At 37.6% G+C, this 27,820-nt stretch overlaps 1 protein-coding gene across 3 annotated transcripts in view; it reads left to right on the top strand.

Annotated features, from left to right (window-relative positions):
- YAF2 (YY1 associated factor 2) overlaps window positions 1-23,412 on the top strand; it is a 79,150-nt gene extending 55,738 nt beyond the window's left edge. For 2 of the 3 annotated variants that reach the window (XM_069489852.1, XM_069489851.1), the window contains 2 exons: window positions 21,714-21,866; window positions 22,634-23,412. In XM_069489852.1, the coding sequence (XP_069345953.1) occupies window positions 21,714-21,866; window positions 22,634-22,871 (391 nt within the window). In that variant the 3' untranslated portion in view covers window positions 22,872-23,412. Of the gene's footprint in view, window positions 1-21,713; window positions 21,867-22,633 lie in introns of those variants that run through there. The other variant, XR_011235710.1, reaches the window with a different exon arrangement.
- Window positions 23,413-27,820: the final 4,408 nt, after the last annotated feature.

Genomic DNA, 27,820 nt, shown 5'->3' with positions numbered 1-27,820 from the left:
TTTTATGAGTTTAAATTATATATTACACAACAATTTTGGGTTTCTGTGAAAAATCATAATTACTTTTTAAATTTATGTTTATACCAGGCCGCCTGTGGGACACTTCATAGATTAAGAGGGCCCACTAGTGGTACACAGACCATGCTTTGAGAATACTACACTAGGCTATTCTGGGAACAGTTACTAAAAGAGCCACAGATGTGACTATTACACAAGAAGTAACAGGTCCGGTTGATAAAAGGCAACAGAGAGGTAAAATGAAAGGAGCAATACTGCTGGCTTGGCTGGTGATGACTCTGAAGACCAGTGTCTTTCCAGCAACAGGCCAAGAAGTAGAGGAAAAGCAGTAGGGCAAATAGTAAGGAATAAACACAGAATAAAGATGAACATTACAAAAGAGTGAAACATCAACTAGGACAGCTATATTAGAATGTTAAGTGAAGGGCAAATGAAGTACCATTTACTTGAGTAACCTCAAACTAAGGACAGCTTGTCCCACACAGAACATGCTGTAATTTGATGGATGATTTGTTGTTGTCCAATGTGAGAATGCAAGTTAAGTGAGTGCCGTAACTTCTGTGTAATGTATATTCAGTTGACGAGAACTAGGTGTATTAAAGAAGTCATCCTCTACTATGGGTACCAGATTTTCTCATCTCAATACTTAGAATATTGTCGGTGTAAATGAATATATTAGTTATGTATTACTGCATAACAAATTGTCCCAGAACTTTAGCTACTTAAAACAACAGACATTTATTATCTCACAGTTTTTTTGGGTCAGGAATCTAGGTACAGCTTAGCTGGGTCTTTTGATTCAGGGTGTCTCACAAGCTGTAGTCAATGTTGTGGCTGGGGATCCAGCTATCTCAAGGGCCCGGGAGGAAGAATTACTTCCAGGCTTATTCAGGTTTATTGTGGCTGTTGGCATGCCTCAGTTCCTTGCTGGCAGTTGCACTGAGGACTTCAGTTCCTCACTGACCTGTTGACCGGAGGCTTCCCTCAGTTCTTTGCTACATGGGCTACTTTGTTAGGGGAGCTGCCAACAAGGCAACAGTTGGTGAGTGATATATGGAAGTTAGAATTTTTTCGTAACTTAATTTTGGAAATGACATCCAATCAGTTTTGCTGTATTCTTACTAGGTCCAGCTCACACACAGAAAGGGGGTTAGAAAAGGGCATGAATACCAGGAGGCAGGGATTATCGGGGCAATTTTAAAAGGCTGCTGTTAGGCCGGGCGCGGTGGCTCACACCTGTAATCCTAGCACTCTAGGAGGCCGAGGCGGGTGGATCGCTCGAGGTCAGGAGTTCGAGACCAGCCTGAGCAAGAGCGAGACCCCGTCTCTACTAAAAATAGAAAGACATTATATGGACAACTAAAAATCTATACAGGAAAAAATTAGCCGGGCATAGTGGCGCATGCCTGTAGTCCCAGCTACTCGGGAGGCTGAGGCAGTAGGATCGCTTAAGCCCAGGAGTTTGAGGTTGCTGTGAGCTAAGCTGACGCCACGGCACTCACTCTAGCCTGGGCAACAAAGTGAGACTCTGTCTCAACAAAAAAAAAAAGGCTGCCACAACAATAAGCAATTTCATGTATGAAATTGGGCATATTGGCTCGTGCCTGTAATCCCAGCACTCTAGGAGGCTGAGGTAGGAAGGGATGCTTGAGGCCAAGAGTTCAAGACTAGCCTGGGCAACATAGTGAGACCCCATCACTACAAAAAATTTAAAAAATTAGCTAGGTTTTGTGATGTACACCTGTAATTGTAGCTACTCCAGAGGCTGAGGTGGGAGGATTGCCTGAGCCCAGGAGTTTGAGGTTGCAGTCAGCTATGATCGCACCACTGCACTCCAGTCTAGGCAACAGAGTGAGACCCTGTCTCTAAAAGTATATATATTTGTATTAAATTTTTAAAAAATATTTTTATGAATGAGTTAATGAAGCAAAGGAGAGAAGTTTATAAGTCCTTCGTAAGTACAGGTTACAAAAATGGAAATTGAATTGTAAAAGAGAATATTAATTTCGGACAAGACTTGGTTTTTTTTTTTGTTTTTTTGTTTTGTTTTGTTTTTGTTTTGAGACAGAGTCTCACTCTGTTACCCAGGCTAGAGTGCCGTGGCATCAGCCTAGCTCACAGCAACCTCAAACTCCTGGGCTCAAGCAATCCTCCTGTCTCAGCCTCCTGAGTAGCAGGGACTACAGGCATGCGCCACCATGCCCAGCTAATTTTATATATATATATATACATACATTTTTTTTTTTTTTAGTTGTCCAGGTAATTTCTTTCTATTTTTTTTAGTAGAGACGGGGGTGTCACTCTTGCTCAGGTTGGTCTGGAACTCCTGAGCTCAAACAATCCGCCCACCTCGGCCTCCCAGAGTGCTAGGATTAACAGGCATGAGCCACTGCGCCCGGCCTGGACAAGACTTGTTTTAGCTAAAATTAGGCATGTCTTCTCAGTGAGTACACATATCAGTTCATCCACATTATAAAAGAAAGGCTTGGGAAATGAGTGTTTTCTGTAGATTTAATCAAATAACATCTTTTGATACTGCCAACTCCTATATTTAGAAAAGTTAGACCATCCAGATTGGATGTGTTTCAGTCATTGGTTCTCAGCTCTTACAGCGCATTAGAGTGACCTTGGAAACTTCACAACCAAACAAAAAAGAGGATACCGGGCTCTATTCCAGGCTAATAAATCAGAGCCCTGAAAGGGTGGAGCCCAGACAAAGGTATTTTTTTTTTTTTAAGCCTCTCAGATGATTCTAATATGTAGCCAGGGTTAGGAACCACTGATTTAAATGGTTCTTAATAAAAAGATTAGAACTGTGTACTTTGTCAGTTTAGTGAAAATTGAAAAGGCAAGTAATTTTATGAACAAGCTTTCTTCATTCGGCATGTATTTTATTCAGTGTCCAGTGTGTGCATAAAACTTGTGGGGGATAAAATGAAATGTAAGTGGTTTAGAAATGAGAGTAAGCTGTACTTCATGATATAGTTATATATGCATTCGCAATGATTGTCAGAATCCTCATATGCTGAAGGGTTTCAGAGAGGGGAGAAGTGAGTATAGACTAGATAAGGCTATTCGGAAAAGATGGGATCTGGGGTAGAATAGGAAAGTAAAAGATGAAATGTATAGTAGTAATTTGCTTCACTGGATAGATCCTGATCCTGGACTGTGCTTTGAAGAGATTTGAAGGTTTAGCTAGTAATTTGATCTTATTTTGTAGGCCACTGGCTGCACAATAAGAGCAACTGAGGGGCTTTAAAAAATACCCCTACCAGGCTTCACTCCTGGAGATTGTTATTCAGCTGATCTAGGTGGGGCCCAAGTGTAGGAATTTTTAAAAAAGACTCCCTATGATGCTAATGTACAGCCATAGGTACTATAGGATCACTGGAAATTTTCAAGTAGGACAGTTTAACATTCATCCATTTATTAAATACACATTAAGTATTTTATTTAATTTGTTCTTTATTGATACATAGTAGAGGTACATATTTTGTGACTTGATGTATTTTTTTATGCCACAAGCACAGGACAACCAGCAATGAACAAAATAGAACAGGGAAAAGTCTCTGCTTACACTATGTGGGCACTAGGGAGCTTATGTTCTATTCTGGTAGAGGAAAACATAATAAACTAATAATATGTAATATAGTAGGTAGAACTATAAATGCCTTGAAGAAAATAAAGCATAGTGAGGAAGGAAGGCAGAGTGGGAGGAGAGTTGGAGAGGAGAGTGCTATTTTATGTCAGGTTAGGAAAGACTTCTCTGACAGTTGGCATTTGAACAGAGACCTAGGGGGAGGTGAGGAAGTGAGTAGGCAGAGGGACAGCAGGAGAAGCCCCGAGGCAGAAGTAGAATGCCAGTGACTCTGGATGCTATGGACTAAGTCGTATCCCTCCAAAATTCACATATTAAAGCCCCAACCCTCAATGCAACTGTATTTGGAGATAGGGCTTTTTTTTTTTTTTTGAGACAGAATCTTACTCTGTTGCCCGGGCTAGAGTGAGTGTCATGGCATCAGCCTAGCTCACAGCAACCTCAAACTCCTGGGCTCAAGTGATCCTCCCCCCTCAGCCTCCCAAGCAGCTGGGACTACAGGCGCAAGCCACCATGCCTGGCTAATTTTTTTTTTCTATTTTTAGTTGACTGGCTAATTTTTTTTTTTTTTCTATTTTTAGTAGAGATGGGGTCTCGCTCTTGCTCAGGCTGGTCTTGAACTCCTCACTTCAAGCAATCCTCCCTCCTTGGCCTCCCAGAATGCTAGGATTACAGGTGTGAGCCACCACACCCGGCCAGAGATAGGGTTTTAAAGAAAATAATTTAGGTTAAATATGGTCATAAGGGTGGGACCCTAAACCAATAGGATTGGTGGCCTTAGAAGAGGAATGGAGAGAGATCTCTCTGTCCCTGTGCATGCACTGAGGAAAGGCCATGTGAGGACACAGAATGTGGCCATCTGCAAGCAAGGAAGAGGGCCCTCACCAGAAGCTGAACCCTGCTGGATGTTGATTTTAGGCTTTCCAGCCTCCAGAACTGTGAGAAAATAAATTTCTGTTGTTTAAGCCGCCCAGTCTATGGTATTTTGTTCAGGCAGCTGTAACAGACTAAGGCACTGAAACAGTGGGTTCCAGAGAGGAGACTATAGAAGAGAGTCTAAATCACAGAGGGACTTGTTGACTAGAGCAAGAATTTTGGATTTTATTCTTGATTACTATATACTCTACTTGCCAGAGTGTAACACGGAAGAGGGTTGGTTGGGTGGAGAGGAGGAACTCACTGGATGGTTTTAAGCAAAGTTGTGGTATAATCTGATTTACATTTGGAGGGATAGCACTGGCTGCTTTTTGGGAGAATAGTCTGTGGCAGAACAATTGAAGGACATTAGTTATGAGTATATTATAAGTATGGTGTCAGTGGAGTTGGTGAGAAATCATCCAATTCTAGATATATTTTGAAGGTGGGGTGCAAAGGATTTTCTGATGTATTATACGTGAGTGTGAGAGGAAGAGAAGAGTGAATACTGCCTCAGTGTTTGGTGTGAGCATCTGGAAGAATGGAGTGCTATTTACTGAGATGGGAAGACTTGCAAAGAATGGGACAAGGGCAGCATCAAGAGTATATTGTTAAACAAACTAGACTATTTTGAGGTGCTATTCAATATCCAAGTGGAGATGTTAAGTAGGCAGTTGTATAAGTCTGGAGTTTAGGGGAGACAGTAGGGCTGGTGATAAAATTTTTGAGTATTTTCTCAACCTTGGATACACCTTAGAATCAGCTTGAGAACTTTAAAAAATTTGGGCCTGGCCCCACCCCTACAGAGTCTTATTTAAGTGGGACTCAGACATTCCTGTTTTAATTTGATTAATGGTTAGGTTAAAAAAAATTAAGACAGCATTTATTGAGGTATAATTGACATACAATAAACTACACATAATTAAAGTATACAATTTGATAAGTTTTGACATATGAATACACCTGCAAAACCATCACTATAATCAAGATAGTGAACATATCCATCATCTCCAGAAGTTTCTTTGTGTCCCTTTTCAATTCCTTCCTGATATACCTACCCCTCTTCATCTCTGGTTGCTAGGCAACCACTGATCTGCTGTCACTATAGATTAGTTGGCAATTTTTAGAATTTTCCCTGAAAAGAATCATGTAGTATGTACTCTTTATCCAGCTTCTTTCACTCAATGAAATTCTTTTGCAGCTATGTTGTTGAGTGTCAGTAGTTCATTTCTTTTTGTTGTTGAGTATTATCCCATTGTATGGATGCATCACAGTTTCTTTATCCGTTAACCTATTGATGGACATTTGAGTTGTTTTCAGTTTTTGGCCATTACAAATAAAGCTGCTAGGAATGTTCATATACACATTTTTATATGGACATGTATTTCCTTCTTTCTGGGTACATATCTTGGAGTGGGATGCATGAATCATATGAATCACATTTTTTCATGTTTCAACGTGAAGGATTTTGTGTGTACATGTGTATCTTGGAGGAAAGCTTTTATGCAGAGAAAGATTATTTAGAGACTACTTTCATTATTAAAATTCATACTCAATTTATTACTTTCAGTTTAAAACTCTAGTTTTTTCTTAAATGTTATTTTTACAAATATTACTCTATTTATAAAATTCAGCAAAATTTAGCTTTTGTATTCTAAGCATAGATATTTTCAAAAAGCATTGCAGGTGAATTCCAGTGTGGATCTAGGATTGAGAACCATTGTACAGATGATATTTAAAACCAAGGACTGAATGAGGTCACCTAGAGTAGCCCTTCTCAAACTTTAGCATGCATAAAAATCCCCATAGTTCTGGGGCAAGACCTGAGAATTTGCATTTTTAAGCAGCTCTCGGGTGTTGATGCTCTTAGTGGGTGGATCACACTTTGAAGTGGTACTGGTCTGGAGGGTTAGTGTAGATGCAAGAGATACTTGAAGACTTAGTCCTGGGTCAGTCAGTAACTCCAATTGGGAAGAGGGCCAGGAACCAGTAAATGAGACTATGAAAGAGTAGCTGGTGAGGCAGGAGAAAAATGAAAAGGGTGTGGTGTCTTAGAGGCTGAGTGAAAAAAGTTCCTTCCTGAAAGGAAGGAAAGGATAAACTCAGTTAAATCCTGCTTGTAAAGGCCAAGGTGAGGACTACAGTTGACTGTTGGATATGGCAAAGTAGTTGTTGGTGACCTTGAAAGAAATAATTTTGCTAGAAAGGTAAAAGGACAAGAGCCTGATTGATACAAGCCTGTGAGAGAGTGGGAGAAAGAAGTGCAGAGAATGAGTATAGACGAATCATTTGAGGCTTGTCATGGAAAAGAAAACAGAAATGAGGCAGTGGTAGAAAGGGATGTGGACTCATGAAAGAATTTTTTTTCCTTCCTTTCTTCCTTTCCTCCCTTCCCTCCTTCCTTCCCTCCCTTCCCTCCTTCTTCCCTCCTTCCTTCCCTCTATTCCTTTCCTTCCTTCCTGAATTATCATAATGTGTTTGTATGCTGACAGGAATAACCTAGTAGAGAAGAAAATATTGTCGAAACAGCAAAGAAAGGAGATCAGTGACATGACTGGTATCATGGAGAAAGTATCCAGTGGACAGAGAGAGAGATGGCTTAAATAGGAATATGGATAGGGGAGGGAAGTCAGAGTATATGGGGACAGACAGGAGGTTGTGGACATTTTAATTAAATGTCTTCTATTTTTACTGAGAGAGAAGAATTAAGGTCACCCCTTGATAAAATGGCACATGATAAAAGTAAATTTTGTTCAGTGCTCTGTTCCCAGTACTTTGAAGAGTGATTGACATTTAGTGAGTACTTAATAAATATTTGTTAAATAAATGTAAAGAGGAGTAATCTTGGATTGGAGGGGAGAAGGTGAGGAATCAAGTAAATAAGGCTACTGTTGGGTTAGGCTAGAGCAGTGTTAGAAAAAGAGGAACAGTTCTAATAATATGGAGGAAGAATTGAAAGGACCTGATGTGTATTTGGATAAGAGGAAGGAAAGGTTGAGGGTGACCTATTTGTAGTCTTGAAAATTGTCCTTATTCTTTCAAATTAACTGAAAATCTAATACCAAACTGATGTTATTTCATAACTGGAGAGATTTTTCGGAGAATTACTGAATATGCTAACCTAGTTTTTATAAAACTGATGTGAGTAATCTATTTTGTCTATGCTTACCAAGGACTAGTAATCAAGCCTTCTCTGCTACCACCTCCCAGGAGTTTAGAGAAATTGTGTTCTAGTCTTCTGCAGAAGTGTTTGATATTGAAAATTAAATAGTCCTTGGAGCTGGGCAAGGTGTCACGCACCTGTAGTCCCAGCTACTTGTGAGGTGAGAGGCTCACTTAAGCCTAGGAGTTGGAGGCTGTAGTGTGCTATTATCATGTCTGTGAATAGCCACTGCAATGAGATCCCATCTCTAAAAAAAAGCTCTGTGTGTGTGTGTGTGTGTGTGTGTGTGTGTATGTATGTATGTGTATGTGTGAGAAAGAGAGAGAGAGATTCCATCTCTTAAAAACGGTGTGTGTGGTGTGGTGTGGTGTGTGTGCACGCCCAGCACAGGCGCGCCCGGCCGCTGGGCGCTGGCTGCTCACTCACGCCGTATTTCTCCTCTCTCTCGGTCGGCACCCAGTGTATCATGGTGCCGCGCGGGGCCGGGCGCCGCTGCCAGAACCGCCGCCGCCGGTGGAGCAGGAAACTACGCGCCTGGGCCGCCATTTTCCATTCCTTGGTAGCCGCGGCAGGATGGGAAGGCAAAAGTTTGCCATGAAGGCTGTGTCATGTGGGTCGGGTCGGGCGGAGCATTGCGGAGTAGATGGGAAAAGCTGAGAGCGCCGGAGAGTGGCGTTGACAGCCCAGGCCCTGCTCGATCCCAGCGCGCCCCGCGCCCCGCCGCAGTCGCCTCATGCACCCGCAGGGCCGTCCCTTCACTTTCTGGGGGCTTTCCTTGAGTTGGGAGCCCTCGGGGACTGGATTTCACATGGCCCACAACGGACCATAACAACTGCAGTAGTAGGCCTGGAAGCTGTCAAAGATTGGATGGATGAAGGTGGAAATGAGTAGCCACAGGGCCTGGGAAAGGCCGGGGCGGGGGTGGGGGGGGGTGTCACTGTTCTGCTGGAGAATGTATATCACCTGTTCTCAGGGCCACCCTGAGCTGGGGCAATCTCTGCATTCTACCCGGAATGCAGATTAAGTAAGCAATTTAGAATGACTGAGACAGAACCTGCTGTCTAAGAGGATAATGTATGATGTAAGAGTCCTGGTAAATCAACCGCAGATTCATAGAGAAGCCCTGTTTTACTGATTAGGAACTTAAATCCCACAGAGGGAAAGGAAATGGCCTGGGCTTACCTCTCACACTGTGTGCCCTGAAAACCTTCTGTGGAAACCAGAAACCTCAGGGGCTCAGACTCTGTAGTCATGACCTGGTGACTCTGACCCCTTGCAGGGGAAGCAGCTATGAAGGGGCTGTCCAGGAGAAGTAGCGTGCTCCAAGATGAAGGACATGGTGGCCTGACTTGCTTTGGTTCAGGAAGGACTTCCCTGAGAAAACAATATAAGCCCAGACTTTAAGGATATGCAGAAACCAGCTAAGTGAACTGGAGGAGGAACATCTTGTGTAAAGGCCCTGGGTGGGAAACAGCACAAATACTTCAAAGAATTGAAAGGCCAGTGTGGCTGAAGCATAGGGAATAATAGGAAAGCGGTACAAAATGAGGCTACAGCAGTAGAAAAGGGCCTTAATTGGTCTGCTAGGAATTTGGAATTCTGCAAAGAAAATCTGGAAAACAGATTTTGGTGACATTTACCTTCTCTTTAATGCCCAGTTTCAATTCTGCTTGCATGGTTCCATGTTGGTGGAGATGGCATGTTGCAGTGAAAGACCAGGGCATGAGGGTCGTGCAGACCTAGGAGGCCTGGCCTTGCCTTGGCCAGCTGCATGACCATTCTTCTGTTTCCAAACCTTAGCGTTCCACTATTCCTACATATGAATTAGGGGCAATAATGCCAACCTCACGGTTAGTCTGACCATCATAGGAGGAGGTGTGGTTGCACATGGAAAACATTGTAACTGTGGTCAGATGGGCTTCCTCATCTGATCCTACCTCCAGGTTCTTTGTTTGATAACCTTATGGTTCACATTTTCTGGAATAGTTGCCACTTTGACTAAGATGACCTATTGAATCCATAAGTATGATGCAAGATTTGTATACTTTTGTGAGACTGATCACGTAAATAAATTTATAAATCAGGAAAAAAATATAGCATAGATTTGTAAGTGTACTTAGGCAAGTGATAAGAAGAAAGAGTATGTTGAATCTGAGGGGTAAATTTAATTGGTATGGTGTGGATACCATGGATTAGCAGTTTGGGATTTGTATTCCTCAGAGCCACACCTTGGGCAATATGACTGGGAGATGTAAGGGTGAGTATTGAGCAAATGCAGACTCAAAGGTCTCCACCTCAATTTCACATACAAATTGTAGGGTTTTTTTTTTTTTTTTTCAATTTTGTATATGGAGATATCCTTGTAAGGTTACCATGATGATTCTGTTGCAGAAACAACAGCAACAATTTGAATATCATGACTATAGTTAATATTTGACTTTTGCCAAAAGCCAAATAGTGCTGGTATTAGCAGAGAAAATTATTTCATTATTTGGAAGTGGAAAAAATGACTTAGAAAGGCCACTTTTTAAAAGTAGTCAATTTTTATAGAAAGGCAGATGTACATTAAACTCTCATTCCATTTTCATGAAAAAAGAATGACTCAGAAGCAAGATACGGGGGCCAAGTGTGGTGGCTCACACCTGTAATCCTAGCACTCTGGGAGGCCAAGGCAAGAGGATCACTTGAAGTCAGGAGTTCAAGACCAGCTTGAGCAAGAGTGAGATCCTGTCTCTACCAAAAATAGAAAAAATTAGCCAGACAGGGTGGTGCAAGCTGTAGTCCCAACTACTTGGGAGGGTGAGGGAGGAAGTATTGCTTGTGCCCAGGAGTTTGAGGTTGCAGTGAGCTATGGTGATGCCACTGCATTCTACCCAGGGCAACAGAGCCACTCTGTCTCAAAAAAAAAAAAAAAAAATCAATGAGATAAAGTCAACAATTGTTTTCAAGAAAGTGAATCCCTGAAAGCACCTGGTCAAATCAGTATTCACACAATTAACAGTTGTATTTACATATCAGATTTAACTGGTATTTATAATGATCGGCAATATCAAGAAATGTCTGTTGAGCATCTGATACTTGTAAGATGTGTTGTACTGAGTGCTAGGGATATAAAATTAGGTGAAACATAATCTTTTACCATGTAGGGATTAGAGCCCAGTTGATGGGGAGACAACACAGCCAAGAAAGGATCTATGGCATTGCAGAAGACAAAGATGGTGCAGGGGTCCTGGGAATATTTGGCACATACTTCTTTTCTAAATACTCTAACCATTTAAAAAAAAAACACAAATAACGTTATATAAATGTGTTTTATGCACCAAATTTCAACATGCACAGAGGGAAGACCACTAATACTAGTTAAGTTATTTTGCAGATTAACATACTCTTTTAAAAACATTTTTTCAAAGTAAAGTAGCAAATCTTTTATTTGTGTTTCTCAAGCATGATGAAAAAAGACACATAGCCCTGGCAAAATTTTTTAATCACCATTTTTCCTCTTCCACTTCTTCCCTCACACAATAGTTTTGCTCACAAGCTACATTCCTCAAGCCCTCTCCAACCCACACAACAAAACAAAACTGCTTTTAGCAGTTTCTCTCTAACTTCCTTTCCTTCTGATTCTTCATCACAAAAATCTTAGAATCTAATCTGTCACATAAGAGCCACCTTGGAAAGCCCATGTGGGGAAAAAAATGATTAGGCCAGGCTAGCATGGTCCTAGGGAGAATGGGGAGGATGAATCTAGGGCATTTTACTGAATAACTTACATCCCTTCATGCTTGTTAACCCTTTGTAGGTAGGTTTCATGGGTGCCAAAGCTCTCTCTGTCTTTAGGTTGAGGGCTCCACATGTATTTTTTAAAAGCTTATAATTCATATACCATAGGATTTACCCATTTAAAGTATACAATTCATTGATTCTGTCTGTTCGCAGAGTTGTGCAATCATCCCACAATCTAATTTTAGAATACTTTCATTAGGCCAAAAAGAAACCTCATATCCATTAGCAGTTATTTCCCATTCTGTTCCATTCCATTGCCCTGGGCAACCACAAATCTACTTCCTGTCCCTATGGATTTGCCTATTTTGGACATTTCATATAGACAGAATCATACAATAATATGTGGTCTTTTGTGACTGGTACATAATACTGTATTTCCAGAAGGTTCATCCATGTTGTAGCATGTGTCAGTACTTTCTTTTTTATGGTTAAATAATATTCCATTATATATGGGTATATACCACATTTGACTTATCCATTCATCAGTTGATGGACATTTGGGTTGCTTCCACTTTTTGACTATTAGGGATAATGCTACTATGAACATTCATGTACAGGTTTTTGTGTGAACGTATGTTGTCATTTCTCTTGGGTGTAGACTTGATTAATTCATTCCTGTGCAGACCTCAGAATAACACTTACGCTATCTTTGGACTTGTTTTTCACCCTCTTTTAAATATGTCCTCAATTAGGAATATTGTAGCTCTGTGCTAGTCTTTTTAAAAAATTGAGATCTCATGTTGGCACACATAAAATTGTGTGGTACCTAAATTAATTCACCACTGTAGCACACATATGCCTCAGTTGAAGCACATTTGAGAAGGCTCTAGCCCATTTGCTGATGGTACATGCTATCATCATGGTTTAGTAGACAGTAGACTATAATGAATGTATGTAAAAGATTTCAAATCTTGATACTTTTATATGCCTTCTGTCTCTTGTGATAAAAAATTTGAGTGGTTATTAACTACTGCTGATGGTTCAACTTTAAGCCAAAATTCCATGTATTTTTCTTTCAAGCTTCTAAAGTACTTTAATTGAGGACCCTTCCAAGATTAATGGAATCTCACTGTGTTGCCCAGGCTGGAGTGCAGTGGCTTTTCACAGGTGTGATCACAGCTCACTGCAGCCTCAAACTCCTAGCCTCATGCGATCCTCTTGCCTCAGCCTCTCCAGTAGGTAGGACTATAGACACAAAACACCATGCCCAGTTAGGGTATTACCTTTTTTAAAATACTAGAATATTATAGATAAAACTAAACAACTCCTGACCACTTTTGTTGCCCCTATGTACTCTCTGACTTCCCTACCATTTAGAGTTGATATTGGGGAAAAGACAAAGAATATGTTTTTATTCTTGTTGAATAGGAATAATAGTGCTACTATTGGAGTGGTAGAGCTAGAGGACTGGATTTTAGGAAGAGGCAGAGTTAGAGATACATCATAGAAATGTTCTATGTAGGGAAAACAGATGTAACTCTTAGAGTGGATGAACTCCCTCAACAGAATATAAACCAGAAACCAACACAAATGTCAAATACTCTTTGCTATCATGATATATGAGATAAGTTAGCATGTTTCGAGGAAGAGTAAAGAATTATTTTAAAAAGGGAAACATTGAAGATTCAGAAAGGAAGAAGGGTTGTTTTCATTCACTCAGCAAATATCAGGCTCTGAGCTTGATGTACCAGTGTTTCAAACATGAAAAGACAACAGGCCCAGGCTGGTGGCTGATGCCTATAATCCCAGAACTTTTGGAGGCCCAGGTACAAGGATCGCTTGAGGTCAGAGTTTGATACCAGCCTAGGCTGCATGAGACCCTGTCTCTACCAAAAAAAAAAAAAATTAGCCAGGCGTGGTGGTGTGCCTGTAGTCCTAGCTACTTGGGAAGCTGAGGCACGAGGATTGCTTGAGCCCAGGAGTTCAAGGCTGTCGTGAGCTGTGATCGCACCACTGCACTCACAGCCTAGGGAACAGAGAGAGAGACCCTGTCTCTTTAAAAAAAAAAGACAGTCATCCAGGCGCTTGCAGACATGCATACAGTTACAGTGTTATGTGACTGACTTATTTATCAAAAAGGTATAACATAAATTTAGTATCTTAATCATTGTTAAGTGTGGAATTTTATAACAGAAAGAACAGCACTGATAAAGGCAGGAGGCTGGGGAAGAGCATTTTGCGTTTGAAGAATAACTAGTAGTGCAGTATGGCAATATTGTAAGGTTCATAGGAGAAGAATTACAAAAGAGAAATCTGTAAAAGGGTGTATATCATACCAAGAAATTTAGCAGATAGTTTTTGGGAGTACTGAAAAATGCTGAGAAAGAGAATGGCATGATCAGACTTTTTTTATTTCAAAGAATGATAATCCTGCTTAGAGGTGTGGAGGTAATTTGGGTAGACAGGTTTTTGTTACCTTTTACTGCGATTGGTGACAGAGTAGTGTAAAATGCCCAGGTTTTTATCTTGGCTATGAGTTTGAGAAATGATCCTTCGAGTATAGCAAGTTGTGAGGGCAAATTGTGAATTCAGGTTATAAACAAGTAGAATTTGAGATGCCTATGCTTTATCCAAGCAGATACATCTAGCAGGCAGGTGTATATAGAGTTTAAATAAGCAGGCAGAGTTTAAATAAGACTTGGGATATAGTAACATTAGGAGATACTTGCTTGTGGTTGGTTTTTGAAACCTTAAACTTAGATGAAATTGCCCTGTGAACTAGTGTGCATGAGAAGAGTAGAGGTTAAGAACAGAACAGTGAAGTAACTCCAATGTTTAAGGGGCTGGAAACGGAAGTACAAAGATTAGAGGAGGATAGGTATAAGAAAATTGAGGAGCTACTTACTGGAGAAGATAGGAAGAATAAGAAAGTAGAACCATTGTGGCTATGGTACAAGAGGATGTTAAATAGTGTCATGATACAGAGAGGTCAGATGAGATGAGAACTGAAAGGTGTCCTTTGGTTTTGGCATACTTAGTGACCTTAGTATGGTTTCATTGGTGTACAGGAAAGACGAATTTGGAAAGAAAGTAGAAGTGAAGACGGAGATAACTGAGAGTAGCTGGTGTTTCCAAATTCTGGAAGAAAAGAGGAAAAAAGTAGGCCAAGTAACTAGAAGGGATTATAAGGGAGGATTTTTTTCCTCCTAGATGGAAGAGACCTAAGTATATTTCTATGCCTGGGGAAAGGAGTATAAGAAGTATAATACTCTTCTTTGGCAGGGGGGGCGGTAGAGACACCACAATATTTACAACATTTAAAAAAGTAATTGTGAGGGTTTTTTTTTTTTTTTTTTTTTTTTTTTTGTTGAGACAGAGTCTCACTTTGTTGCCCAGGCTACAGTGAGTGCCGTGGCATCAGCTTAGCTCACAGCAACCTCAGACTCCTCGGCTTAAGCGATCCTACTGCCTCAGCCTCCCAAGTAGCTGGGACTACAGGCATGCGCCACTATGCCCGGCTAATTTTTTTATATAGATTTTTAGTTGTCCATATAATGTCTTTCTATTTTTTAGTAGAGACGGGGTCTTGCTCAGGCTGGTCTCGAACTCCTGACCTTGAGCGATCCACCCGCCTCGGCCTCCCAGAGTGCTAGGATTACAGGCGTGAGCCACCGCGCCCGGCCAATTGTGAGTTTTTAAACTTACTAAATTAAAATACTAATAAAACATTTATTTAGAAAATCTTAAATTTTTTTTTACTCATCACCTTTGAGTTCACGTTCTAAATTTTTTTTTTTTTTTTTTTTTTTTTTTAAGAGACCGGTTCTCACTCTTTCAACTGGGTTAAAGTGCAATAGTGCAGTCATAACTCACTGTTACCTCCAGCTTCTGGGCTCAAGTGATCCTCCTGCCTCAGCCTCCCGAGTAGCTGGGACTACAGGCACAGGCTAACACACCTGACTAATTTTTAAATTTTTTGTAAAGATGAGGTCTTGCTATGTTGTCCAGGCTGGTCTTGAACTCTTGGCCTCAGGTGATCCTCCCATCTTAGCCTCCCAACGTTCTAGGATTACAGGCATGATCCACCCTGCCCAGCTAAGTATGTTTTTTTTAGTACTTATGCAGGTCATTTCAACCAAATAACAGGTCATTGTACAAGCATGCCCTTAGGTCCACAGTTTGTATAGATTTTTGCTTACTGTACCTCCTGTGGGAATGGTAGTTTGTTTCTGTGAATGAAATATTCATTCTCTCTCTCTCTCTCTCTCTCTCTCAAGGCAAAATTGTGTTTAGAGGGATTTTGATAGTTTTGGGGAAAATAGCTAAGTACCAGGTTGGATTCTATATTTTCTGCAATGTAAGATAATCATTTTTTGAAAAGGATATAAGGAGGAAGCCAGAGCTCCTCAAACTGAATCACCTTACTTAAATTATATCACATAAAATTTGTCTTTTTTTCCCTGAGGTATAAGTCATGGGAAAGTTTGACAGGAATGTTGTGGAATTTATGTGAGACAAAACTATAACACAATCTGAGATTTAAAAATATCATGCCATCAATATATACTTCTGTGTTATTCATAAATATTCTTTAAAACATTTTATAGCTTACAGTATGTTTTAAATATTCATTATTTTACTTGATTCACCGAATAATCTTGGGAGGCAGTCAGAGTTGGAGATCTGGAAATAAAGCCAGAAGATAGACTTGACCGGTGTCTCCCATCTCATGGAAATTCACAGTAGGAGGAAATGCAAGGGCCAAAAGAGGTTTAATTTAAAAAAGGAAAAGGAAGTAAAAGAGACATTAAAAATTAAAATTGAAAGTTAAATGAGAGGGAGACTGCTTTATAACTACAGAAATGTTAAAATATATTGTGGTAGGTTGACAAAAAGGGAAGGACTCCTTATTATCCAACATGTTTATTCTTGGTAGTCCTAGAAACCTTTCTTCTCTCTTGCTGAACAATTTTCTGACATTGGAGGAGAATTAAAGTTACCAGACAATAAAGTAAAGAAAGGAAGGGAAATTAGGAATTTTTAACAAGTATTCATTGAAATTGTGTTTTATGCTATTATAAATAGTTAAGAACCAAAAATGGTTATTACAATATGGTGGCACTTAAAGAATTAGTTACAGAATATGTGTATTGTCCTAGTGTTATTAATAGATACACAAATGATTTTTTGTTCTTAAATTGGACCCAATTTTAGTTTCTGCGTTCTTTTCTGAACAGTTCTGTTTGTAAGAATTAGTATTTTGTTTTATTTTTTCCTTGAGATCATCAAAGAAGGAGAAAATTTCTTGTTTTTTACAACTGCCATATGGATCTTTTGGGCCCTTTTCTATATCTAGCATATATAATGGAATCTTAATGGTTTTATTTTTCCTGTATCTTGAGATAATTTGCTATTTTGTCATCCTAGGAATTATTTTGTTTTTACTGATCAATTCCCAACTATATTTAAAAAGAAACCAAAATAATAAGAAAATAGAAAAATGATGGAATCGTGTAGGATGATGCAATTGTGAAATGAATCATTGCTATTGTATCATCTTTCAAGAAAGTATAAAAGAAGTCTAGAGACAGCATTTTTGTAGTTTTCACCTCCCCTTCCTTGCGCCATGGTTTTTTTGCTTTCATTGAACACATTTGAGAATTCAGAAAATGTCCTTATTTATTCATAATGACAAAAAGAGAAGATAATTGACAAAGGAACATGTTTCACAGTTATTAGATGAATCAGGAGATGAATGCAAAGAGATTGATAGCAACACCCAAGATTGTGGTGATGTTGAAAATTGACAATATGAGGGAAATCTCAGACTGTGAGTTTTCAAATGACAATATCCTAGATGAGTTTTTCTCAAACTCAAGAATCAATATGAGAACAAATATTAATATTTCTGAGGACAAAAAGGAAATATGGTTTCTTGTATAAGTAGTCATTCAACAGAAAGGATTTAATCATACAATATTTTGCAACAAGAACTTGGACCATCTTGTTTGCTTCAAGGATGTGTGACAGTATTCTTTCATCTTCTGTATTTGGCACAAAAATTTACTTGATACAGGTAATAAGTGGACAGATGCTGAAGACAGATATACTACTTCATGTAAGATTGAAATTGTTGGTTAATTTTGGAGCAAAGAGAATGGCTGTCCTCTCTTTAAAAATTATAGCTGTCTTGGTTTTCAAAAGTAATGTATTCTGTGATACAAGGGCAAGAAGTGGAAGTAAAGATAAGCTAAAATCTATTCGATGTATATTTGAAATTGGGAATCAGCATTTACTAGATGAATATGTTCCCAGGATTAGGACTAACAGTTGATGAGGAGTTAGTTACATTAAAAAAAACTGGCCATTTTAGGTCTATATACCTTCAAAATCAAGTTGTTGTGGAAATATTGAATTTACTATATTTTAAAGTCTTCATAAAAATTTTAATACATTTGTTCCATTGTTCCCTTGTTCTGTAAATTATTCATAAAATGACTTAATATATATATAAAAAAACAAAAGGCTTCATGGTGATGGCTATTTTTCCTGGTGTACTGACAATTGAAACATGAACAAAAGTTATTTCCAACTCTGTCTGTAATAAGTCATCCTCCTCTTTTCTATATCATAGCACACAGTATTTTCTAAAATTCCCAGTGATTTTCATAAATTTTATTTTTATTTAGTAAGTTTACTTACCCATCTGCTAAGTAAACTCCATGAGGACAGGGACTATGTTTGTCTTGTTCATAGCTAATCTCCATCATTTGACCCAGTGTCTGATACATGTAAGTGTGCAATAAAATTTGTCAAATAGGTGCTGCCTTACAAAATCTGCCCTTGGTTAGATTTTTGGGCTTTTGTTAGCCAGGGTATCAACAGATTCACAGTAGGTTTGGATTTAGTTCAGCCTTTATTTACTCATTGAAATTTATGTGGGTTCAATTTACCATGTGTTTAAGTGTAATCAAGCAATTTTCCAAATTTTGATGAATGCTGCCTCTTTTTAGAAAAGAATCATTGTTTTTAATTTTCTTTCTATTATCTATTTACCTACCTGTCTGACTTGGCAAAGCTAAATTATGATGAGGTTGATCAAGCTTAAAGCATTATTCTTATAATATTTAGCACATAGTTGGAAATTGCATATATCAAGTCAACATGTATTGGCCTCCTACCCACATGGAATGTCAGACAGCTCTAAAAATAGTTTGTCTTGATGAACAGTAGATATCCTTTAATTGGTTGTTGAAATGGTTGCCTTTTTCTTGCATTGAAATAATTCAATAGACCTGCCAAACTTATAAAGTCTATTTGGGCTATATAGGAAAGATACATGGGAATCACCAAATTTATGGATACCGTATCTCACAAGTTACAGCCTAATCATGACATATATGAATAAGTAGATGACAATGGAGTGCAACTGGGGAGTGACTGAACAGCACTTATTAACTAGATGACCTTTTCGTGCACATCAACTCCATATCACAGAACCTTTGTTATTACTAAAGGTGTACTGTCAAAAACATGAATAATAAAATCCCTGAACATAAAAAGGCATACTTAATGATAGTCTGCCCTTTATTTTTTGAGTTAACTATTTCTCATCTCTAAAATTCCTTACTATCCTTCAGATTTTTCTCATCAAGTAGAAAAGGGATCACAATTCTTAAGACCTCTGGAGATAGGAGGGCTTTCTTTTTAAATAGGGTATGGTAGAGTTGAGTTACTTTATGACATTGTAAGACAATCATCATAAGCTGATCAGGCACAGTGGCTTATGCCTGTAATCCCAGCACTTTGGGAAGCCAAGGTGGGAGGATTGCTTGAGCCCAGGAGTTCAAGACCAGCCTGTGCAATACAGTGAGACTCCATTTCTACAAATTTTAAAATTAGCTGGGCTTGGTGATACGCACCTGCAGGCGGGAGTTGTGCACCCTACTTGGGAGGCTGAGGCAAGAAGATCGCTTGAGCGCAAGAGTTGGAGGTTGCAGTGAGCTATGATCACATCACTGTACTCCAGCCTGGGCAACCAAATGAGAACCTGTCTCTTAAAAAAAATCATAAACTATATTCCTCCTACCTTTAATAAAGTCTCTTTAATGCTCATTCTGCCCCTAAAGAGCAGCAGAGAACTTTATTTGAATAATTAAGCTACACATACACACATACTCTCATGTTTTGTGCTGCTTTTCTCCCCAAATTGCACCAGATGAAATAATCCTAGAATTGAGGAGCAAAGTCATAATCTTTAAGTGAAAATCAACCCTCACTAAAATAAGAATAAAAGAATGGAATAGTTGTGTAGTACCCATTTAGGAAAGCCTACAATAAAAAGAGAAAGAGAGAATTACTCAGGAACAGAAAGATAACATTTTTCTTATGTTCAAAAATTAACAACAAACAGTAGGTACAGAGATTACATGATTGTTTATCAGAACACTAGTCTCATATTTGTACTTTCACTATAGTACCGTTCTATCTTTTTAAAAGTCAAGTCTGAATTTCTTCAGTGACTTCTCATCATTAAAGGGTGAATTAGACTCTTGAGATTTTCATTATTGGGTTGCTTCGTCTCTGTCCAGCTTGCTTTTTTCCATTTCTCTTCTACTCCCTGCTCTCTATCTTAAACTTTATGTTATAATAGTACCAATATTCACCAAATACATTGTAGTTGTTTGTGCTTCTTTTCAAAGTGTGGTCGCCAGAATCATCAGCATAACTTGAAAACTAGTTATAGAAATAAAATTCTTGGCTCCACCCCAAGACCTGCTGAATCAGAAATTCTAGGAGTAGGGCTAAGCAAGTTCAACAAGCCTTCCAAGTGATTCTGATGTACCTTAAATTTGAGAGCCACTACCTTAATCCTTTTTTCTTTTTTAAGGTTAGACATTAATTACCATACTTTCAATATCACTTTTCATTTATGTGACTCTTAATCTACATCTCTAACCCAATGTCAGTCCTGTTTTTTAAATTGTGTATTGGACATGATCCTGAATATCCTTCCAATACTTGAGACTGTGTAAGTTCTCAATAAAATTCATTATTTGTTTTGCATACTGTTTCTTATTTTCTCCTAGCCTTGCAGTTTTGAATCTTAGATTGTGCAATATTTTCTTATTATTTTCTATTTTGTCTTACTGTAAAGGAACAACAACAAAAAAAAGATTGAAAAATTTTTTTAGAAACAGGGTCTCACGCTGTTGCCCAGGCTAGAGAGTACAATGGCACAATCATAGCTCACTGCAGCCTAGAACTCCTGGGATCAAGCAGTCTTCCTGCCTCAGCCTCCTAGGGTAGCTGGGATCATAGGTGTGAGCCATCACACCTGGCTAAAAATATTTTTTAAAACTCTACTAACAAAAATAGGGTCAGGATTTTTCAGGCAGTAAAGTTACCATTGTTTGTAGACCATCTGTTAAAATGTATTTTTTATCTTTCTCTCTCTTACTTCTTCCCTTCTTCCCCTCCCCTTTCCTTTCCCTTCTTTTCTCTTAAGAACTTTAAGACTATATACTTTAAATCTAGACTTCAGTTGTCCAAGTTCTATCATAAAGCTGGAGGAGTCCTTGACCCTGGGCCAATAGGGTGAAACCTTACACTAGCATCAAAAGTTAAAACCAGGAAACATTTCAGATATTCCTGTACAGATCTTAAAGTAGGTTCTCAAGAAATATTTTTTAAATTAATAAGTTAGTAAGCAGATATGTCTCCAAGGACTGGGCAGATCTCCAGGGTCAAAAGAGCATAGTGAGATTGTGGCTAGAGACGTAAGAAACTTCGAGGACTTAAGCAATAGGGAGTGAGAAATTTTGACTCTCAATAAATATTTGTTAAATGAATAAATGAAAGATTTTAAAGTAAAGAATAAATAGCTGTTGTCACAGATGGTTAGATACTTCCTTCTCTGAAGGAGGAAGGATAACCTAAAATACTATTTCAGTATAAACTGTCAAGTTTAATTTTTTAAATTTATGTTTATTTATATGTGTGCCTCCCATTTAGTTTTATATACATTTTAAATTTCTTATGTTGATTTATGTAACAGTTATATTCTAATGATTTGATAGTATATCTAAGACTATGAATTTTAACTGTTCTATTTTTATTGAACAGGAAAGACAGTAACACATCTTTCAAATTGTATATTTGAATTACCTTACATATGAGGAATTTTTATACTTGAAAATTATTGTTATATATCTATTCTCATAATGAGATATTCTTTCATAAAGAACATATATCATGTTTTAATTTAAAAACCCTTTCTTTTTAACATACACACAGGAAGCCTCGACCTGTCTCCCAGTTGGTTGCACAGCAGGTTACTCAGCAGTTTGTGCCCCCTACACAGTCAAAGAAAGAGAAAAAAGATAAAGTAGAAAAAGAAAAAAGTGAAAAGGAAACAACTAGCAAAAAGAACAGTCATAAGAAAACCAGGTAAATTTGAAGAGTTTTATGACATACTTGAAATAATAAAATTAGCCATTTAATATTCTTTTTTAACATTGATATACACAAAGTGAAAGTAAAAGATTTGATGTCCTTTACTATACAGTATCATGGAAGTTTTTTCTGAGTTTGATAGATACATTGAAAATGAAACACAGATGCCACAAATACAAGCTTAAATGTTATGATGCTTTTTACTTTTTACTAGATTAAAAGATATTTATGTCCTTTTTTATTCATAAAAAGCTATTTGAAAGCCAGGAATGGTATTCAGCATACTGAATAGATATTTGCATGGGCTTTAACCAATCAAAACGGTCATGGGTTCAGTCAGAACAGTCATGATACCCTTATCAGTGAAGTAACAGACCTCCATATAGCTTAGCTTCAGCTTTTATCAACTTCCTCTGTGGTGCAAATATTTCATTGTTGTCTAGAACATTTATTTTTATAAAATTAATAAGCTGTCTACAAAATTATGTTGTAGCTATAAATGCACAGTTAAAATACCACTATCAGGCTGTCAGTTTTGTTTTGTTTTGTTTTTGCCCTATTGAAGAAGGTTTCATGAATGATTGATTCATATTAATGATTTGAAACATTTGTTGATGTTTTTATGGCTGGTTACATAGGAATCATTTTAAACATAGATATATTCATTTTGTTACTTTTACCTGCTTTTGTTATTTATTGTATGCTCAGAAATTTAGTAGAGTGAAAAGCTAGTTTAAAATGTCATCATTTTTTGTGTTTAGGCCAAGATTGAAAAACGTGGATCGGAGTAGTGCTCAGCATTTGGAAGTTACCGTTGGAGATCTGACAGTCATTATTACAGACTTTAAGGAGAAAACAAAGTCACCGCCTGCATCTAGTGCTGCTTCTGCAGATCAACACAGTCAGAGTGGCTCTAGCTCTGATAACACAGAAAGGGGAATGTCCAGGTCATCTTCACCCAGAGGAGAAGCCTCATCATTGAATGGAGAATCTCATTAAAGTTTATTTTCTCCAATTTTAGTCACTTCTGTCCTACCATGCAAATACACAGATTATGCCAAGAAATACCACATTTTCATGACTAACACATCATGCACAATCCATAATTTGAGTTTTACATAAAATAGAAATTTGTTAGAATCTGTTAGATTTTATTGCAATCTATGCCTACAAAACATTTCCAGACTTAACATTTTGGTCTCTGCAGTTAAGTGCCATGAAAATGTGGTTGAATTATTCATCATGCAGTGTTATTGGTAAGTCTATTTTCACTTTTAGTTTAGTGAATTCTAACACATAATTCTTGAATTCTCTACTATTGGCATGTAATGAATTTAAATTTTTTATAACATAGTGCAAGCTGCCTAAATATGTATTTGAGAATTGTGAAACAAATAGTTATATGTATACAAGTCAAAGATCAACTTAATCAACTATTGCTGCAACAGGATTTTCTTAATGGTTATCCTCTTAAATACACCTGCTGGTACTTGGTGTGGTTAAATAGGAAAATTGTTATTAAATAAAGAATTTGTATGAACCTTTGCCAATGTTTTTGACACGTTTTACTAAATTATTGTTCCTGAATTATGTTTCTGGTATTATCCATTTTTTGGATTTGTTTGTTTGCTTATTTTTCAAAACATTCATTTATTGTAATGTTTACTAGCAGATTAGTAAACAATAAAACATTGATTATTTAGCTTTGTGTAATTCAGGTTTAGTGCTATTGTCATTGAACACTGGTATTTTCTGTATTATATAAAACATTAAAATTCAAATAATTATAAGCATTTGGCAAAAACAGAATAGAAAAGAAACTTGCCATATTTTAAAAGCTGCATAAAGAAAAGCTTTAACTTAATGATAGTTTTATCACTGTTTCCTTGTCCCAGACTTATCCAGGGTCATAGAAGTATGAATCTAATTAACACAGAAATGGTAACTGTTGCACAGAAATGAGAAATAACTACCTTAAATCAGTTTAATTGGCTTCTTATTAAATATAACAATTCTTATGAAAGTCATAGTACCCTATTTTCAGACACAACTGCCAGCTTATGCATTTATCAACATCCTCAAAGAAAAAGTATTTACAGCCCCACTCAATATTATGTAAAATTACCAATAAAATATTTTTATGACTACAGATTTTGCATTTTTGTTTACAACTAATAAAGTGTTTTATGTTGCACTGAAAAATTCAACCTAGAAACCACACAGTACTTCTGAAATTCTCCTAGGGTCTCCTGCTTTCTCTTAACCATTTGCTTATTATATATCTACCTTTAGGAGACTTCTGAAATATAAATGAGCTTATTATAAAACTATAACTTGGATACGAAATATCACATAAAAGACATCACGATAACATTTGAAGAAGAAAATAAAACTGTAGACCCTGACAGTTGTGATATTTGGTGGTTTCACATGGTAATGTAATTTTCTGTTTAATTCAAGTACTTTTTACAGGCACAATGGTACTGTCTTTTTTGTAAGATGCTAGTTGTGAAATACAGTTAATTGCATACAGTAAAAGTCTGTGATTAAACATTTATATACCTCATTCTTTAGTGTTATTAAATGAAAAATTAAAATTTGTGTTTATTATAAGATATTTTCAGTGGAATACTAACTGGTTATGTTCTTTTAAAACATGAAATTTTTTTGTCTTTTTTTATGTTTCATATGCTTTATATATTTACTTTTAGAGATAGTAAAAATTGAAAATAATTGTAATAGGGAAAATATTCTAAGTTTTTAAGTCAAAACTGTGCTTTGAAGGCATTGCATCTTGTGATGATCAGATACTTTCATGTTGTATTTTAAATAAGCTGCAAGAAAGAAAAATCTGACAGAAGATGGGATTTTACCTGAATGGGACATACTCATCTACATAGGTGGGAAGACAATATATTATGGATAGTAAGAGTGATAACTGGCCTCTGGTATTTGAATCCCTGTTGTAGAATGGAAGTGAGCTTGAGTAAATTACTCATCTATAAAACAGATAATGATAATCATATCTAACTTACAGAGTTGAGAGGATTATATGTCAATCCATATAAAATTATTTTATTTTTTGAGACAGAGTCTTGCTCTTTTGCCTACGGTAAAATGCAGTGGTGTCATCATAGATCACTGCAACTTTAAACTCCTGGGCTGAAGCAGTCCTCCTGCCTGCCCCTCCATGCACCTTCCCTCACCCTCCAGTAGCTGAGACTACAGGCTTAAGGCACCATGCCTAGCTAATTTTTCCTATTTTTGGTAGGGATGGGGTCTCACTCTTGCTCAGCCTGGTCTCAAACTCCTGACCTGGAGGGATCCTCCCACCTGGTCCTCCCAGAGTGCTGTGATTACAGGTGTCAGCCACTACCACACCTGGCCAAAACTTTAATTTTGAAGTATAGTAGGACCTTCTAACTTACATACTTTTGTATTGTTGGGAATTTCTTATAACAAGCTTGTATTATTTTCACAACTAAAAAGGAAGATATAAGTGAAAATCTAATCAAAGTTGCTTCTCAAACCATAAAATATTACCATATTAATTCCTATGAATTTTAACAAAAGCCAGTTAGTGTGAACACAGATTCTAGCCTCACTCAAGTTGAACTCCATATAAAATTCTTAACAATTACCTGACATATGCTGGTTTTTCAGTAAATGTGAGCCTTCACTATCATAGGTAAAATCTCATTACAAAAATATTTTTATAACAAAAATTATTTTCATGCTCTCTTGGATTACCCAAAGGAATAGTGTTTTACAGTTCTCACTTAATTTTCATTGTAGCATCAGATGTTTGCTCTGGACCCAGAAAGACCATCTTTCCATAATTAAAGAACTTGATAGTATGTACCATGAGACTGGAGAAATGAACTAAGTTGACTAGTTTGAAATTTGTTTTCCTTTCATTAATTGCAATTATCTTTGTATGCCTTTGTTTCACCCTACTTCAAATATACTTCCACACCAGGAAAACAGAATGAAATAAGGTAAATACACCTAATGTTAAAATATGCAAAAAGTTTCAGAGCCTGGGCTCAGGGTACATTTTTCACTCTGTTTCATCAATTTACAGTGGGTAAATTGATGTGGGATTGTGGGTTTAGCAGTGGGTTCTTTTAACCAAATTCAATACAAAAAGAATTTGGGAATTTGGTTGTTTTTCAGGGTTTATTTTCTTTGATACAAGTAGGAGTGAAGATATACGCACTCAAAATACATATTCTTAAAACCATTTGTAATTATACAATAGAAATAAAGGTTTTATTTTTATTAAGTACTTTCCTAACATTGTAGTGATGTTAATAGACAAGGTGAAAGAAAACAAAGGAAGAAAAAACTTCAGCTTTTCTAAGTTGATAGCATATTTATTATAGATAAAAATTCTTACTGCCTAAAAGAATGTGGTTTCTGCAATATTGTATGCATTAATGGTAAGTTGTATAGAAGTTTTAGTTTCCACTGAGGCCCTTATTTTATTTACTGCTGTAGTTTGGATGTGGTTTGTCCTCACTAAAACTCATGTTGAGGCTTGGTCCCCAGTGTGGTGGTGCTGGGAAGTGGTGCCTTTATCTTTCTCAGGAGACTGGGTTAGTTTTTGTGGGAATGGATTAATTCCCTTGAGAGCTGGTTGTTACAAAGTGAGGTTGCCTTTTGTGTTTTATCCTCTGCACTTGCCTGCCTTCCACCACAAGTTGAAGCAGCATAATACCTCACCAGCTGGGCCACCTGATCGTGGACTTCTCAGCCTCCAGACCATGAGCCAAAATAACCTTTTCTTTTTCAATGACCCAGTGTCAGGTGTTCTGTTACAGCAACAGAAATGGACTAAGACACTTTCTTTGTATGCAATTTAATCTCTTCTGGAATCTAAGGACCTGATGTAGGAGCTGGGCTTTTTAGTAAGCTGTTGATAGAAATTTCTGCACTGTACTTAGAAAACTAAGTGAAAACAAAAAAGTAAGTATATGTATGGGGAGGATAACAGTAAACTAATACTTTGACTTATTAGCACTCACTCCCTCCCATTTACCCCCAGGTATCTTCAGTTGTCTGGAACAATGAATGTAGAAAAATTGAAGTGCAGAACAGTTACCAATGACAAAAATAGCTGAGTAGAATCAAGAGACAAGGTAACAATATAGGATGTTACTGATGATTTTTGGAAAGCAGAAGGAAAAGAATGCCTTCCCTGGATATTGAAGGCAATGAAAAATAAGCCCCACTAATATCAAAATAATAGAAAAGGAGAACAGCAAAAGTAGTGGCAAATTAGAAAAGAGAGTACTGGGATACAATCTGGTTAATAGGGGAAAATCACTAGGAAAGGAAAGAGAAGGAATAGAACTTACAGCATGTCAGTCTCTGAGGATGTTTTATTTATGTGTGAATGAATGAATGATGGGGTCTTGCTCTGTTGTCCAGGATGCAGTGCCGTGGCTTCATCATAGATTACTGCAGCCTCAGACTCCTGAGCACAAGCATCCTCCTGTGAACCACCTGCTTCAGCCTGCTGAGTTGCTGGACTACGGGCACATACATGCGTGCCACCATGCCTGGCTAATTTTAATTTTATTTTTTGTAGAGACAACATCTAGGTATATTGCCCAGACTGGTCTAGAACTCCTGGCCTCAAGCATTCCTCCCTCCCCAGCCTTCCAAAGTGTTGGTATTGTATGTGTGAGCCACCATACCCAGCTCTGAGGATGTTTTAAAAACACTCTATGATAAATCATCTTCATGATGATTCAGACATTAGTTAAAGTTTAACTTGTGTTTAGTAGACTGTTTACTAGGGCAGCAATATATGCAATATTTTAGAATGATTTTCATCAAAACTGATTCTTAGGAAGCTGTAATAGAGAAGTTTTACCTTGAATTACATAAGACTTTCCTGAATGCACATCCCCACTAGCCCAGATCATTTATTTTTTATTTTA

Source organism: Eulemur rufifrons, chromosome 16 (genome assembly GCF_041146395.1).
Source record: "Eulemur rufifrons isolate Redbay chromosome 16, OSU_ERuf_1, whole genome shotgun sequence".
In the NCBI taxonomy this organism is placed as follows: Eukaryota; Metazoa; Chordata; class Mammalia; order Primates; family Lemuridae; genus Eulemur; species Eulemur rufifrons.
This window is presented reverse-complemented; position numbering and strand designations above follow the sequence as displayed.